At 36.5% G+C, this 17,433-nt stretch overlaps 1 protein-coding gene across 1 annotated transcript in view; it reads left to right on the top strand.

Moving 5' to 3' along the window:
• LOC114658458 (ubiquitin carboxyl-terminal hydrolase 15-like) overlaps window positions 1-17,433 on the top strand; it is a 190,725-nt gene that overhangs the window by 67,859 nt on the left and 105,433 nt on the right. The window contains 2 exon segments of the mRNA XM_028810532.2: window positions 4,074-4,219; window positions 10,625-10,686. Coding sequence (XP_028666365.1) covers window positions 4,074-4,219; window positions 10,625-10,686 — 208 coding nt within the window.

Here is a 17,433-nt window from a genome sequence, read left to right as displayed (position 1 = left end):
TTTATTACTAAAATATGTAAAATGTTTCTGTTTTAACGATGTGTTTACATAGATTGTTGTAGAAACGGAACACACATGAAATGCATGTGTTCCAAATAACAATATATTATTTTCCTGTACAACTCTAGGTACCTGACTCCGAAATAATCAAGGCTTGAGTTGGGAGAAGTTTGTTCCCATTCTGCGGCGGCAGGGAGATGGAATAGTCGACTGCTTGTCTTGCACTTACAAGACAAAAGACGCTGATGGAGAGTTGCGAAGGGATTTAAGGTGGGCCGGGTTTACAAGTTTTTTCATAGGCTTTGGTAATTCTAGTGTTAAATCTATAATAAATCACGAATGAATTAATGGTGACACTTAACCTTTAATAATTGAACAGGGGTGTTTTTTCATATACAGACTTTTATTTTAAATTGTAATTATCTGCTTTTATCTGTAAAGTAAGAAAAAAATACTTTTGTGAACTTTTGTCACCTTTATTTTAAAGGTAAGCGTATTTTGGAATAATTGATCAGTTTTTACCAGCATGGTGCCTTTTATGTATTCACACGTACTTCAAAAATATGTTTCTGAGCATTTTGATGATCCATTTTGAGCAGAAAAGAATCCATTCGGGTAATGGCACTTTATCAAAAACATGCAAGAAAAAATGCATGTTGAGATGGATTTATGAGCACTCAGCGCCTGGTGTAGTATCCCCTAGATCAGGGGTGCCCACACTGTTTTGGCTTGCGAGCTACTTTTAAAATGACCAGGTCGAAATGAACTACCTACATTAAAAATGATATATATATATATACATAATATATATATATATATATATATATACAGTATATATATATATATATATATATATATATATATATATATATATATATATATATATATATACTGAGATACTGAGTATACTTTATACATAAAATATACAGTGCATCACTTTTTCCACATTTTGTTATGTTACAGCCTTATTCCAAAATGGATTAAATTAATTTTTTTTCCTCAGAATTCTACACACAACACCCCATAATGACAACGTGAAAAAAGTTTACTTGAGGTTTTTGCAAATTTATTAAAAATAAAAAAATTGAGAAAGCACTTGTACATAAGTATTCACAGCCTTTGCCATGAAGCTCAAAATTGAGCTCAGGTGCATCCTATTTCCCCTGATCATCCTTGAGATGTTTCTGCAGCTTAATTGGAGTCCACCTGTGGTAAATTCAGTTAATTAGACATGATTTGGAAAGGCACACACCTGTCTATACAAGGTCACACAGTTGACAGTTCATGTCAGAGCACAAACCAAGCATGAAGTCAAAGGAATTGTTTGTAGACCTTTGAGACAGGATTGGCTCGAGGCACATATCTGGGGAAGGTTACAGAAAAATTTCTGCTGCTTTGAAGGTCCCAATGAGCACAGTGGCCTCCATCATCCATAAGTGGAAGACGTTCGAAACCACCAGGACTCTTCCTAGAGCTGGCTGGTCATCTAAACTGAGCGATCTGGGGAGAAGGGCTTTAGTCAGGGAGGTGACCAAGAACCCGATGGTCACTCTGTCAGAGCTCCAGAGGTCCTCTGTGGAGAGAGGAGAACCTTCCAGAAGGACAACCATCTCTGCAGCAATCCACCAATCAGGCCTGTATGGTAGAGTGGCCAGACGGAAGCCACTCCTTAGTAAAAGGCACATGGCAGCCCGCCTGGAGTTTGCCAAAAGGCACCTGAAGGACTCTCAGACCATGAGAAAGAAAATTCTCTGGTCTGATGGGACAAAGATTGAACTCTTTGGTGTGAATGCCAGGCGTCACATTTGGGGAAAACCTGGCACCATCCCTACAGTGAAGCATGGTGGTGGCAGCATCATGCTGTGGGGATATTTAAATAGTTAATTAGTTTGAGTTTATGGAGGAGAAATAAGCGCTGGCTGCATTTAGAAAATATATTTTTTGTATTTGTATTCCAGTTAAGATTGTTATCTAGGTAAGTTCCTGAGTATTTATATTCAGTCACTATTTCTACCTCCTCTTCCAGAACTACAGTAGGTGAACATACAGATTTCTGTCTCTTAAAATCAAATATTTTTTCTTTGGTGTTTTTTACATTCAGATTGAGAGAGTTTTTATTGCACCAGTTTACCATACAGTCCACTTGATTTAGATAGTGGCTTTCATCCTCCCCAGATATGCGTCCTATGATCATGGTGTCATCGCATACTTGATAATGGAGCAGTGGTCATTATTCTGTCTCAGGTCACTTGTGTAGAGAGTAAACAGTAATGGTGATAAGACACACCCCTGCGGACTTCCTGTGTTTGAATGAATGACTATTGAAAAAGTGTCCTGAACTTTAACTGTCTGTGAACAGTTTTAAAGAAATTTCTGAATCCATAGTGTAATAAATGGGTTTACATTCATACTGTTCAATTTCCCAATCAGTATATGAGGCTGTATAGTATTGAACGCTGAAGAAAAATCCAAAAATAGTGCTCTGATATATGAACCAGGCTGATCAAGAAAGGTGTAGATTTGATGTAAGATAACAAGCAGAGCATCTTCCACACTTCTGTTTGTACAATAAACAAATTGATTGTTGTCTTGAAAAGACTTTGTCTCTGTCATTAAAATGTTTTTCACCAAATGTTCAAAGCATTTCATTGGAATAGATGTAAATGCCACTGGTCTGTAGTCATTTAAACAGCTTGGCCTACAATCCTTAGATACAGGGGTAATGATTGATTGTTTCCACAGATTAGGTACAATACCACAGGTCAGAGACCAGTTAAAAAGCAAATGAAAAACTGGAGAGAGCTGCTTAAAGCAAGACTTTAAGAGCCAACCTGATATGCCATCTGGTCCCACTGCACTGTTTGTTTTGGCCTGCTGCAAGCCTTTCTCCACTTCAGTTAAACTGAACCCCGTCACAGCAGAATTTCTGGTGTTTTTATAAAGCATCTCCTTTATTTCTGTGTTTTGGGTGCTGAAATCACTTGTTTCAAATCTGGCAAAATAGTTATTCAGTTCATCTGCTAAAAGCTTGTGGTCTTTGTCAGCTGGAAAATTCACATTCTTTTTAGAGCCCAGTCCTGTAATTGTTTTTAGTCCCTTCCAGACCTGCTTTGAATTGTTATCATTAAACCACCTCTTGATTTTTTTTCCCCATACATCTTTTTATTTTGTTTAATTAACCTGTTAATCCTTTGCTGTAAAATTCACTTATCTTCTATCTTATTTTCTTGATGTGCATGTTGCTTTTCCAATAGTAATGCTTTAATCTCTTTAGTGATCCATGGCTTACGGTTTGGGTACAACTTGACAGTTTTTTTCTTAATGATCATAGACTCACAGAATTGAATATATTCGCTGACAGTGTAAGTGGCCTCATTCAGTGACTGTGAAGATATCAGCACATCCCAATTTGTACTGGAGAAACATTCCTGCAGTTTCTCTACTGGTCCTTGTACCAGTTTTGTTTTGTTCGTATGGCTGGTTTTTCTTGTTTGTTTCTGTTTGTACTTCGGGAGTAGATGAATAACGACATGTCAGACTCACCCAGGGCTGCTCTGTGATGCGATATATAGGCATCAGGGATTTTCCATAGCACTTGTCCAGAGTTTTTTCCCCTCTAGTGTTAATATTCACATATTGACACATATTGATGTACCTGAAGTGATTAAGGTTCTTCTATTAATTAAGACACCAAAATGCATCTAGTTCATAACAGTGATATTACTCTAAAGCTTTTAATAAGCACACAGTGTATCCAGTTAGGTGCATTGGTGATCCTAAATTGTCCCTAGTGTGTGGGTGGGCTGGAGCCCTGGCCGGGGTTTGTTCCTGCCTTGTCCCCTGTGTTGGCAGGGATTGGCTCCAGCAGACCCACGTGACCCTGTGTTAGGATATAGCGGGTTGGATAATGACTGACTGACTGACAAAGTGTATGTAGATGGTATTTTACAACTCCATTAACCCATGCAATATCACTTTTAGTAATGAGTTGATCTATCGTTCCAATGCTGTGAACAAATGTATATATTTTTATTTGTTATATTAATAGACTGTGTTTTTAATTTTCTAATTAGATGCAATAGAAAAAGAAATGAGAAAATTGTTTAGCATTCCTGATGAGAAAGAGACAAGATTGTGGAACAAGTACATGAGCAATACATTTGAACCCCTAAGCAAACTGGACAGCACAATTCAAGATGCCGGTCTTTATCAGGGACAAGTGAGTAATAACCGAGTTTAGGTCTTGTTTAGTTTTTAAACTTTTTTCTTAAGTAGAATGCTTCAAGAATATTCTAGCTATGATCAGTCTTTGTTTTATGTAGCACCAATAACAATTTATACCACACAAGGTGCTCTACAAATTGTATTGAATATACAAATGCAATAATGTTTTCTAATGTTTTTAGAACTATCTGAATCTGTAAGAGATGAGTAAAGTCAATATTTCGTGATGGCAGATTGTAGTGTAAATGTATGCCCAAGACTAGACTTGTTATGTAGATGTAAATGCTAAATAACAAGCTTGTTTTAAGGTTCTTAATTATTTTTAATCAGTTTCTTATAGAAAATTATTATGTGCATATTCAGATGGTGCATGATGGTTTGGCAATTTGCACATATGGTGATCTCTAAGGGTTCAGTAATACTGTCTTCCATGGATTGAAATAAACCTCCATCCATTTATATTTATGCTCACTTTTGGTTCACTCCTGATAAGGCTTGCACTGTATTATTTCTTGGCTGTATCTGTAGAATAGGGTTAATCTGTATTATATTTTGTTTGTTTTATCAATGAGTTGATAAACACAAGAATTAGAGAAATTAGGTCATTTCTTACATGTATAATCAACAAACTGAATTAGATAGATAGATAGATAGATAGATAGATAGATAGATAGATAGATAGATAGATACTTGATTAATCCCAAGGGGAAATTCACATACTCCAGCAGCAGCATACTGATACAAAAAAAAAAAACAATATTAAATTAAAGAGTAATAAAAATGTAGGTAAAAACAGACAATAACTTTGAATAATGTTGACGTTTACCCCCCAACCCGGTTGGAATTGAATGGTCGCATAGTTTGAGAGAGGAACGATCTCCTCAGTCTGTCTGTGGAGCAGGACAGTGACAGCAGTCTGTTGCTGAAGCTGCTCCTCTGTCTGGAGGTGACACTGTTTAGTGGATGCAGTGGATTCTCCATAATTGATAAGAGAATGGCAAGCCAAATTAACATTTAGAGATATCTCAAAATGAATTTCGGATATCTTAAAATGTAATTTACTTTTTAAGATATCTGAAACTCGCTTTGAGATATCTTAAAATAATTTCCTTTATATTTTAAGATATCTGCAATACATTTCGGGATATCTCAAATGCATTTCAAGATATCTCAAATACAGTTTCAGATATCTCAAAATAATTGTGTCTGCATTTCAAGATATCTCAAATGAATTTTCAGATATCTTAAATTGACCTTTCATGCATTTTAAGATATCTTAAATGCATTTCAAGATATCTCAAAATCATTTCCTGTAAAACTGCCAATTATTTCAATGGGACTTCTTGTTTATTATAAGATATCTTAAAATGTATTTGAGATATCTTGAAATGAGCAGGAAGTGATGTTGAGATATCTGAAAATGTATTTGAGATATCTGAAAATGGACAGGAAGCTGTTTTGAGATATCTGGAAATGTATTTGAGATATCTTAAATTGTATTGTAGATATCTGAAAATGCTATTGAGATATCTTGAAATAATTGAGTGTCCTTTTAAAGATATCTTAAAATGCATTTTAGATATCTTGAAATACAATTTTAGATATCTTGAAATACATTGTTACATATCTGAAATAGAGCAGAGACCCATTTTAAGATATCATGAAATTAATTTTAGATATCTAAAAATGTATTTCAGATATCTGAAACAACAATGAATTTCAAGATATCTTAAATGCTTTTTAAGATATCTAAATTATATTTCGAGATATCTTAAAATAACTTCCTTCTCATTTTAAGATATCCCAAATTCATTTTGAGATATCTGAAATGCATTTTCAGATATCTTAAAATGACTTCCTGCACATTTCAAGATATCTAAAATACATTTCAAGATATCTTAAAATGACTTCCTGCACATTTCAAGATATCTCAAATACATTTCAAGATATCTTAAAATGACTTCCTGCACATTTCAAGATATCTCAAATACATTTCAAGATATCTTAAAATAACTTCCTGTGCATTTCGAGATATCTTAAAATAGGCAGGAAGTTCCATTGAAAGTATAAGAAATTTTACAGGAAGTGATTTTAAGATATCTGAAAATGTATTTGAGATATCCTGAAATACGCAGGAAGTTATTTTAAGATATCTGAAAATGTAATTGAGATATCTTGAAATACGCAGGAAGTTATTTTAAGATATCTGAAAATGTATTTCAGATATCTCAAAATGCCTGCAGATGTATTTTAAGATATCTTGAAATGTATTTGAGATATCTCAAAATGCACATGAACATATTTCAAGATATCTCAAATTGCATTTAAGATATCTTGAAATGCATTTCAGATATCTGAAAATGTACAGCATATCACTTCAAGATATTTTGAAATCTGTTTGAGATATCATACAATTCTTTTTAGATATCTTAAAATAGATGTATTTTTAGATATCTATAATTCAATTTGAGATATCTAAAATGCATTTCCAGATATCATAAAATTCATTTTGAGATATCTCTAAATGTTAATTTGGCTTGCCATATAAGAGCCTGCTGAGTGCCTGTCGCTCTGCCACGGATGTCAAACTGTCCAGCTCCATGCCTACAATAGAGCCTGCCTTCCTCACCAGTTTGTCCAGGCGTGCTTCTTCTTTATGCTGCCTCCCCAGCACACCACTGTGTAGAAGAGGGCACTCACCACAACCATCTGATAGAACATCTGCAGCATCTTATTGCAAATGTTGAAGGATGCCAGTCTTCTAAGGAAATATAGCCGGCTCTGTCCTCTCTTGCACAGAGAATCAGTATTGGCAGTCCAGTCCAATTTATCATCCAGCTGCACTCCCAGGTATTTAATAATAATTCATTACATTTATATAGCGCTTTTCTCAGTACTCAAAGCGCTATCCACACAGGGAGGAACTGGGAAGCGAACCCACAATCTTCCACAGTCTCCTTACTGCAAAGCAGCAGCACTACCACTGCGCCACCTGTGAGGATAGGTCTGTACCCTCTGCACACAGTCACCTCTGATGATCACGGGGTCCAGGAGGGGCCTGGGCCTCCTAAAATCCACCAACAGCTCCTTGGTTTTGCTGGTGGTCAGGTGTAGGTGGTTTGAGTTGCACCATTTAACAAATTCCTTGATGAGGTTCCTATACTCCTCCTCCTGCCCACTCCTGATGCAGCCCACGATAGCAGTGTCGTCAGCGAACTTTTGCACGTGGCAGGACTCCGAGTTATATTGGAAGTCCGATGTACATAGGCTGAACAGGACCGGAGAAAGTACAGTCCCCTGCGGCACTCCTGTGTTGCTGACCACAATGTCAGACCTGCAGTTCCCGAGACGCACATACTGAGGTCTGTTAGTCCACGATCCATGCCACTAGGTATGAATATACTCCCATCTCTGTCAGCTTGTCCCTAAGGAGCAGAGGTTGGATGGTGTTGAAGGCGCTAGAGAAGTCTAGAAACATAATTCTTACAGCACCACTGCCTCTGTCCAAGTGGGAGAGTGATCGGTGTAGCATATAGATGATGGCATCCTCCTCTCCCACCTTCTCCTGGTATGTGAACTGCAGAGGGTCGAGGGCGTGGCGTACCTGTGGCCTCAGGTGGTGAAGCAGCAGCCGCTCCATGTGTGACGTCAGAGCGACAGGCCGGAAGTCGTTCAGCTCACTAGGACGTGATACCTTTGGTACTGGGGTGATACAAGATGTTTTCCAAAGCCTCGGGACTCTCCCCTGTTCCAGGCTCAGGTTGAAGATGCGCTATAGAAGACTCCCCAGCTCCAGCGCACAGACCTTCAGCAGTTGTGGCGATACTCCATCTGGACCCGCTTTATACAGAATTATACAGAATCCGCAGTTCAAAATTTTTTAGAATTCTTTTTTAGAAAATTTTTGTTTTTCCCTTATAAACAGTGGATTATTTTCTTTTTTAATTTTACTAGTTTTTCATTACCTCATTTTCTCTTTGTAATTGAATGTTGATGGGACATAGCAAACACATGCAATGGCTCTCATTATTGTATTGTATGAATCCATCACTTTAAGTAAAAGAAAATAAAAAGAATATTGTGCTTTTTCTGTTTGTACAATTTAAATTCAAGCACTTAAGCCATCTAAAAGCATTAACAGTACTACTTAGGCAGCTTGCTTACAAGCTGTTTTGAGTTTTATTTTACCTTGGCACAGGCAAAAGCATGTAGCTATGCCCCAGATTTCAAACTGGTGTCCAGTAGTTTGTCAAATGGTCTCATCTTTTATTCTGATTCCAGTAAACTTATGGGTGAATAGTGTTGAATCGGAAAAACTCACTAAAGCATTTTTCACTTTTCCTTGTAATTAGCCATGCGGCTGGCTTAGGCAAACTTTTTTTTTCCCCTCAAACACCCCCCTTATACTTTGTGAGGTCAATATGACATCACACACCTGTAGTAGCCATATGCAGAACTTTCATGCATGCCTACTGTAAGATCATTGCCAACTTGGCCATCGCTGTGTCTCAAGCACACAAGAAAAAAAATAAAATGCTTTATCAGCTACTGAAATGCTCTGAAACCACCCCCTCCCATCCACCAAACACTGCTGTGTGATATTTTTCCTTGTCTCTAACTGCACTTGTTTCTTCCACTTGTGGTAGTTTCAACCCTCTTCTCTCTTCATTTGGTATATGTGGGTCATTAGTAAGCTTAAAAATGTAAAATGTGTCCAGAAGCCGCAAAGGTTAAGAAACAAGGGCAGACTTCCATGCTGTATGTGTAAAAAAAAAAAAAAAAAAATCTGCACTATTACTAGTACTGTCTATAAATATCATTATGCACTTGGCAACAGGCCACCACTTAGCTAATTATGCATGTAAATTAGCCATGTGCTCAGCAAAATCTTACTGAGCCAAAAGAGCCCTCTTATTTAGAAAACACAGAAATAATAAAACCAAAATATTTATTACTATTTTCAAGACGTTTCCTTATTCGTGATGGAAGAAGAAAATGTGAAGCATTTGTACAGATAAATGAGAAGCAAAAAAGACATTTCCGCAGTGCCCAGAGCTGTAACTTCAACAATGGAAGGAAACGATCCCACAATGACATTTCAGGGCATGGTTATTCTGTTCCTCAAGAATGGCACTCTTTCTCAGAGCAATGATCTGTATTTTATTTACTTATTCATAGATTGTGTCTGTTTGTTGTACTTTATTTGTGGTATTCATTCCTTCTGTGTCTTTCGTTGTTTGAGGCACAATGACGCAGTGGTTAGCACTGCTATCTCACAACTCAGATCACATATTTGGCCACTTAAAAATATTCTGTGATTTTGTCAAACTTGAGGCAGAGAAAATTCAGCAGGGCTGATTTGACACTCTGTTTTTTCTTGTGCATGATACTTTTTTTAGGGAATGTGTTATTTGCTTGGTGAGACCTCTCTTGTGTGTAGTAGTCCAAGGCTATAATCCTTTTTTCCAAAGCAATACTTCAGTTTAAGCTTTTGATGAGCTGCATTTCTAGCACAAAGCCAGAGGTTGAAAGCAGGTGTAAACCAGTTTCAAGTATATGTTTAATTACATTTTGATTATTTTTACCTAAGCAACACTGGACTTCTTAAGCCAGCATAACAGTATGCACATCCTTATGTGTAATAAAATTGGTACATTATTAAATTACAGTTTATAGATGTTTTATATACAGTCAATAAATCAAACTTTCTAGGTGATATTTAATAAATAATTATTAAATTCTTTACCCAGTGATACTTTTCTCCACAAATGATATTTCTAGATAGTTATAAATAAAAAAAATAGCAAATCTGAACTGTAAACTTCAGAAATCTGAAATAATGATTAAGTGCATAAAAACAATAAAAAGGTGACTTTTTTGCCAATGATATACAGGAGCTATGTAGTTTTAATTAAGAAAGTGACATAGAATGTTTGTATCAAAAGTAAACTGCCTAATTGCCCACTAATTTATTAAAATATTATATAGCTCTTGTTCCTGCCAAAAGCTATTTATATCATTTTTGTATATGCTTTTAGTGCTAATTTTATGATTTGAATGATGGTTTTATAGAAAAGAACTGGGACAGTTGATACTTTTTGTACTTTATGTTAATTGGCCACAAAAAATGCAAAACCTATTACAGAGTTAATTTATGTAAGCATTTATTTCTTAAGATGTTGGGAATCTGCTGAAATTCAACTTGGGACACCAGAGTGCCATTTGACTGATTGATTCTAGTTTGTATATTTTGAAGTAACGTATAGCCAGTTCAGTGAAATTACCAATTAAAATATTAGAGGGTGTGAATGCATCATTTGGTTTATTGTAACATCAGTATGCAGTGCTGGTTTTCACTAACAGTTATTTGTGGAACTTTATGAAGTTATATTTCTTCTAGGTTCTTGTAATAGAACAAAGAAATGATGATGGAACATGGCCAAGAGGCTGTTCTGCACCCAAGTAAGTTTTTTGCTTTTGACATTTCTGTCTCTCAGACAATATTTTATGCTAAAAAATTGAAAGTATTTTTAGAATAATTTGCATAGTACTGCCTGAAAATACATTGTGATGCCAAATGAGCGTTTTCATTACCGTTCTAACATATCAGCAAATCTTACACAGATCACCACCCCCAATATTACAGTTATAATGAGAAATAAAGAGCTGTGAATAGTTGCATGTGATTCTAAACTGGAATAGAAGCTTCAACTAGCACATACTCTGTCCTTCTGAGCTAGCTCGCCACCAAATTATAAAAAGTCTGAGCACTTCTCTTTACCTGAAGGTTCAGAACATGCAAACTAAAGTCAGATAGTAAAAATCAATTTCTGACCATTCATCCAAGATACTCTTGTACCAGGTACACACATCCACAGAAATCTCAGCCATTACTTAGTTGAGTACTGAAATTTTCGTATAGCTGCAGTGTAGTATGAATAGATGCCATCCTTCCAAGCATTAAATCCACTGTCCTCCAAACTGGCAAAATGCTTAAAGTTGTATAGAGGCTATCTTCTTGCAAAATGATTAAAGTTGCATTAAGCCTGTCTTCTTGCAAACCAGTACAAACTAGAACTGTACAATACATAGTTGTATGCTTGTCAGAGTCACCACACATTGCTACTGTAGGTAAATACCAGAATAGAATGAAGATCACCCTTGTCTGAGTAATCGGATTTCAAGATAAAAAGTGTTCATAGATATGAATCTGATTGTATCTGATATTTTTCATGTTACCATATATGATGATTTCTGTTGCCAAGCTCTAGTATAAATGGAACAGACTCATCAATGCCTTTCACCAAAATGACATTATATCTCATCCCCACCTTCTTCATTGAGAGTAGTAAGCCTACTTGGTGGCGATTTGTGGCTTCTTTAGAATGAGGCTTGTACAAGTGAAAACCACCTCCACCCATGACACCAAAAGTGGATCTCAATTTTCTTTTTCTAGAAGAGAACCAGTTAGATGTATATAACATGGGGATCTAATTTTTGTATTCTATTTGTCTTAAATTCAAATTAAATGCAATATGTTTCCCAAAATACAAAGTACTGTTCAAAGGTTTATGCATTTTTGAAAGAAATGCTATAAAGCAGGAATACTTAAAAAATATAATGCTATGAATAGTTTTTATTAATCAATATACAGTGATCCCCCGCTATATCTCGCGCGGTTCAGCTATCGCGCCCCCGCTATATCGCGGATTTTTATGTGGAACATATCTAATTTTTTGTCGCGGAAATCTGCGGTTTTATAGTGATCGTTTTTTCTGGGTTTTTGACAACTTTTTACGTTGAAATAAGCATTTTTCTATGCTAAACTATTAATAACAATGTATAACTGTAATTATAACATATATATAGCTGTACTGTATATAAATAAAAATGGAGTAAAAATTCAATAAGTACAGTTCATCCTACCTGTAGTGTACTTAGCAGCCAATTCATAACAAAGCATACTGTTTTCAGCAGTCACTACGTGTGTAGACAAAAGTTTGTTAGAACAATATTATAATTTATAATAACTAATGTATATGTAACATTTAAGCAATACACTAGTAAATCATAAAACATACTGCTATGTACAGGAATATGTAGACAGTCGCAATTCATAACGAAATGTACATACACTTTTCATTTGTCACAATGCGTGCTAGACAAGAGTTTGTTAGAACAATATGTATCATAATTTATAAAAACTATAACTGTAAATATTGACTAAAATGCAGTAAAAAGTCAATATGTATATAAAATAACGAACATTTAAGCAATACAGTACAGTAAATCATTAAATATATGTACATTGTACAGTACGGTAGACAAAGAGTTTCGTGTTACAGTACCCAGATGATTTCTTACAAGGTCCATTGTTGGCTGAAAGATGAGACTCAACCAATCAGAGCGGGATTTTCATTCTCTTGGGCTCTGATTGGCTGCTGCTAACGTGGTGTAATCACGGAAGAACAGCGAGCGTTGGTCCCCGTCCTCAGTTCTCTTCGTATTGTGTACCTTGCTTGTGGTCCGATTATTGTGGCAAACTTTTTGTGAACTTTTCGTTTTGTTTTAAGCCCTACGATGGCCCCCAAGCATCCTGCATCTTCTAAGCCTTCTGGTAGTAGTGAGCCTAAGCACCAGAGGAAGACCTTGACCATTCAGGAGAAGGTAAAACTCCTGGATATGCTTCGGGAAGGAAAGTGCTACACAGACGTCTCTTGCCATGACAAGTTTACATGTGTTTAAAGTGTGTGGGAGGGGTACTTTAAGGCTTAAACTATAAAAAAAAAAATGTTTATTTATATGGTCTTTCTATATCGCGGATTTTCACCTATCGCTGATGGGTCTGGAAAGTTACTTCTGCGATAGGCGGGGGATCACTGTACCTCCTAGAAAGTGCAGTAAACACAGAAAACACAAATGAAATCAATATTTGATGTAACCACCCAGCCATTTAGTTTCTGAAGGTGTTCGTGTGATAGGTTGTTTCAGATTCCTTTGACTATCTTACTTCCTTTTGTCTCTGCAAGTAAACTCAGACTGGATCGATAATTTTGAGATTAGGGCCCCATCCTTTTACAGGATTTCTTTTCTTTCGCAGCAGAATGTTTTTAATGATTTTTGTCGTGCTGTTGAATGAAGTTGGGACTAATAAAATGTATCCTAAGTGGTAGTGCATGATGGATAACAACCTGCCTAATTTTTTTTAGTAGTGAGAGGGTAATCAATATTGATCAATTCACAAGCTCCATTTGCTTAAATGTAGTCCCAGACCTGCAGGATTTGCTCACTTTTGCCTGCATACATTTGTCAGTTTACCGTTCTCCTACCCTTTGGCATACTGCCTTTTTCTAGACATAGAAATTTCAAATTTTGACTCAACATTTCAAGAGTACCATCTGCCGTTTTTCTGCACACCAGTCCTTGTGTTTTCATGTGCAAGTCATTTGACTTTATTTCTAACTCGGATGAATGGGTTTTTGATCACATCTCTTCCATGTAGACCAATTCTTATAAGACTTTTCTAGACTTTAGATGGGATGTACCAGGGTCATGGTTTCTTCCAGTTATGAAGCTTGATGAGTTTCTTATTTGCAGTACTCAGTTTCTGTGGCTGATCAACCTTGCCCTGTCGTCAGCCTTGCTTGTTTGTTTGAGATTGGTTGGAAGTGCCTGAACAGCACAACTGAAAATGTCAGTCTGACACAAAATTTCTTTTTGGGAGAAACCTTGATAAAAGGAGATCACCCACTGTCTTGTTGCTCAATTTTATTCTCTCTACACAGCTGTTCTTTTTCAGTTAATCATTTTGGCTCAGTTTACATACTGCAGCATTGATAATTAGCATCTGTTTGTTATACAGGACAATCCCTCTTAACTGGCCTTGCATTAACCGGCCTGTTAAAATAAAATAAAATTTAAAAAAAATTTTTTAATCCTGAGTTCTTCTTTATATTATATGTATGCACTTCCTTCTTTCCTGGAAGGTGAACGGGCTCCTACTTTCAGAGTGATTTCCGTTATTCATATTCCTTTATGAATTTTCCATGGTGCCACCTTCTTTCTACCTGGCAGCTCCCCTGCTTCTCCCATCAGGCTCTGCAACAGGGGAATCGCCCTACCTGCAGGTGCAGCTGCCTTCCACACTGGCCCGGTAGTGCTCCGATCCCTGGCTACATCGGGCTTCATCCGGACCCAAACTTGGGTTCTTTCCCCAGCGGCCAGGGCACTCACGCTGGGGCTAAACCAGCCCAAAGCCTCCACCACTGCCGCTGCCTTTCGACGGCCAGTCGTCTTCAATACCAGTCACTCCAGCTCCATGATCGCTCAGCTGGAGCGACCGCTTTCTTCAGCCCCACCGAGTGTTGGCCAAAATGTAGCACTTTTCCTGGGGCTTTAATGGCATTGTTTATAGACTGCATTTATACGGTAGATGTGAAATATCTTCTTCTTGGTTGCCATTTTTGGCACTTGTCATTTCTTGGAGGTAGTTAATAAAGCTTAGTCATGTAATTCAGACCAACAAAAACCTGTCTTGTTTAAGATTTAAAAAAAAAAAAAAAGTAATGTGCCAATAAAAAGAATAGGCAGTAAATTGGTAAGCCCAACAGTGGAAGCAAACAGGACTTTACCAGACCAACACAAAGGGTCTTTAACTTGAAAAGAATGGAATTTTTAATTAAGATAATAGTCATGTCAGATGAAAGCACCGAATACTTACCTTCTCTGTTCACTACAACATAGTTTAGAAATTTTTGGATTTTTAGCATAACATAAAATGTGCATGTAATTTTTACACAAATTTTTTCTAATTCATTGCCTTCTTTCTCATCAATTATGCATTTATTAATACTCAAAATCTAGCATGAAGATTAAACATTAAAATATGAGCACATCCCTGTTGAGAGTAAGAAAAATATATAAAGAAGTATTTATACCTTCTTTGTAAATTACCTATTCCAAAACAGTAAGAATATTGTATTTTTCTGTACAATATGCAGCAGATTTTACTAATCTGTAGTAGTGCTGGGCGGTATGACCAAAATTCTATATCACGGTATTTTTCAAAATTATACCGGTTTCACGGTATTGGACGGTATTTTTTTCCCATGCATGAGTGGATGTTAACCACATTTTCCACTGCAATTACTGGCTAAGAATAACCTATTACACTGTCATGAGAATTGTACTTTGTACAAAAAACATTTTATTGTGTACACAAGTATTAATACAGGTTTGCATGGCCCCATAAAGTGATAGTTTTCAAGGAGGTGGCACTAATGAAGAGAAGGAATCACACTGCATGACAGATGCAGTCAAAATATAGAGCCTTTTTATTGAACAAAGTTTGCAAACAACTTAAACTAAAATTTTGACAACATATTTTCAACCATCTAAAGAGGCATTTAGACAGTAAAATATACAGAGGTGCTTGTCAAAAGTTGTATTGCACTGAACATGTCTTAGAAAAGGAATAAATAGTAAATATTTTTTGTAAACCAACTACACTTTGTTAATGTTAACAATCTCTGTCCACTGACACGTTAAAGTGACTTTTTAAACAACTTTACCATCATTAAACTGCATAATATTTAAACTAATAAATAATAAAAATAAAATAAATAATAGTATTGTTACTTGAAGTTGCACTATTACTTCCAAAACTTCAAGCCCAGGTGCATTACACAGTATTCACCAAATTAAAATAAAATAAAACAAGTGCAACTTGGTGATGACATCTTTACCAACTGAACCATCATTAAGGCAAACTGCATTAATATGGACCTTGCTTCAAGCTAAGCTATATACATAAATAATAAAACTGCAACTTGCATTTATAATGCTATTTGTGGTATAGCCCTATGGAAGTGTATTAAGGCCACGGTGAAAAAAAAAAATATGGACACAGTGAAGAAAAAAAAAAACTTTATGTCGAGATTAAAGTCAACATTTCTACTTTATTCTCACCATTTATGTCGAGATTAAAGTCAACATTTCCACTTCATTCTCATAGTTTATTTTGTCATTAAAGCAGAATGTCATAAACTAAACTTCATCCTAAAATCAATGTTTAATTTACTAGATTTTCTCAAAACCCGTCATAAGTTAATGTAGCACATTAAATGCTTTGTGTTAAGTGGTCCCCGACCCAGTTGTTAATTGCTATGCGCTTCTTAAACTGAATTCCTCTGCACTAAGAGGAGGCGCATTCAGTGATCGCTGCACAGAATACATTCACTTTATGATATTCCTGCTCTCTGAAAATTTAGAATGCTAAGATAAATACTTGATATCATTTTCATGATGAAATGCATTAAACCAGGTATTAAACATGCATGGTAGTATGGTAGTAGTGCTGCTCCCTCACAGTATGGGGTCCCCAGGTGAATGTTCAGTGTAGAGAACTCTATGGCAGGTGTGACGAGGCTCCAAAAAACTGGATGTATGAATGGGTATCGCACAGGTTTAACTTAAATATTGTGTAAATATTGGGTTCTTGATCTGGCGGTCAGAGACACGAACACAGAATTCAATTGATGTTCTTCTGAGCGGGCTTTCTTTATTGCATGCGTGCTGTCTCTGTCTGACGTACCAAACCCCAAGTTCCTATCTTTCCTTTTTCTTTCTCCACATAACCAATCACCACACGATAAATGTCTTTGTGAAATTAAAACTAGTTATAAATTCAGACCACGGAGTGTTCAGAACTTCGTTATACATGTTTAATTATTGCCATCCATTCAGGGTTGCACCCATCCCAGCAAGCATTGTGTTCGAGGCAGGAGCAAATCCTGAACAGGGTGCCAGCACATAGCAGGGTGAATACGAGCAATACATACACTAGCAGGGTCAAAATAGCAGAACAAAACCCCACATCCTACATGACTCTGAAAAAAACTGAAGCACGCCGAGTAAACCAACCATAAAAACATGCAAATTCAAGGCAGGGAACACCCAGGACCCCCTTGCTGTGAGGCAGCAGTGCAGCCTCCAAGCCACCGTGCCCCCACATGATTAATACATGCTTTAATGCATTTCATAATGAAAATGATATCAAGTATTTATCTTAGCATTCTAAATGTTCAGAGAGCAGGAATATCATGAAATTAATGTATTCTGTGTGGTGATCGCTGCCTGCGCCTCCTCCTAATGCAAGAGGAAGTCAGTTTAAGAAGCACGTAGCGATTAGCATGGCTCAGGGAACACTTA

This window comes from Erpetoichthys calabaricus, chromosome 1, assembly GCF_900747795.2.
Source record: "Erpetoichthys calabaricus chromosome 1, fErpCal1.3, whole genome shotgun sequence".
Taxonomy (NCBI): Eukaryota; Metazoa; Chordata; class Cladistia; order Polypteriformes; family Polypteridae; genus Erpetoichthys; species Erpetoichthys calabaricus.
Note: the sequence above shows the minus strand (reverse complement) of the source record. Positions and strands in the feature narration are given on the sequence as shown.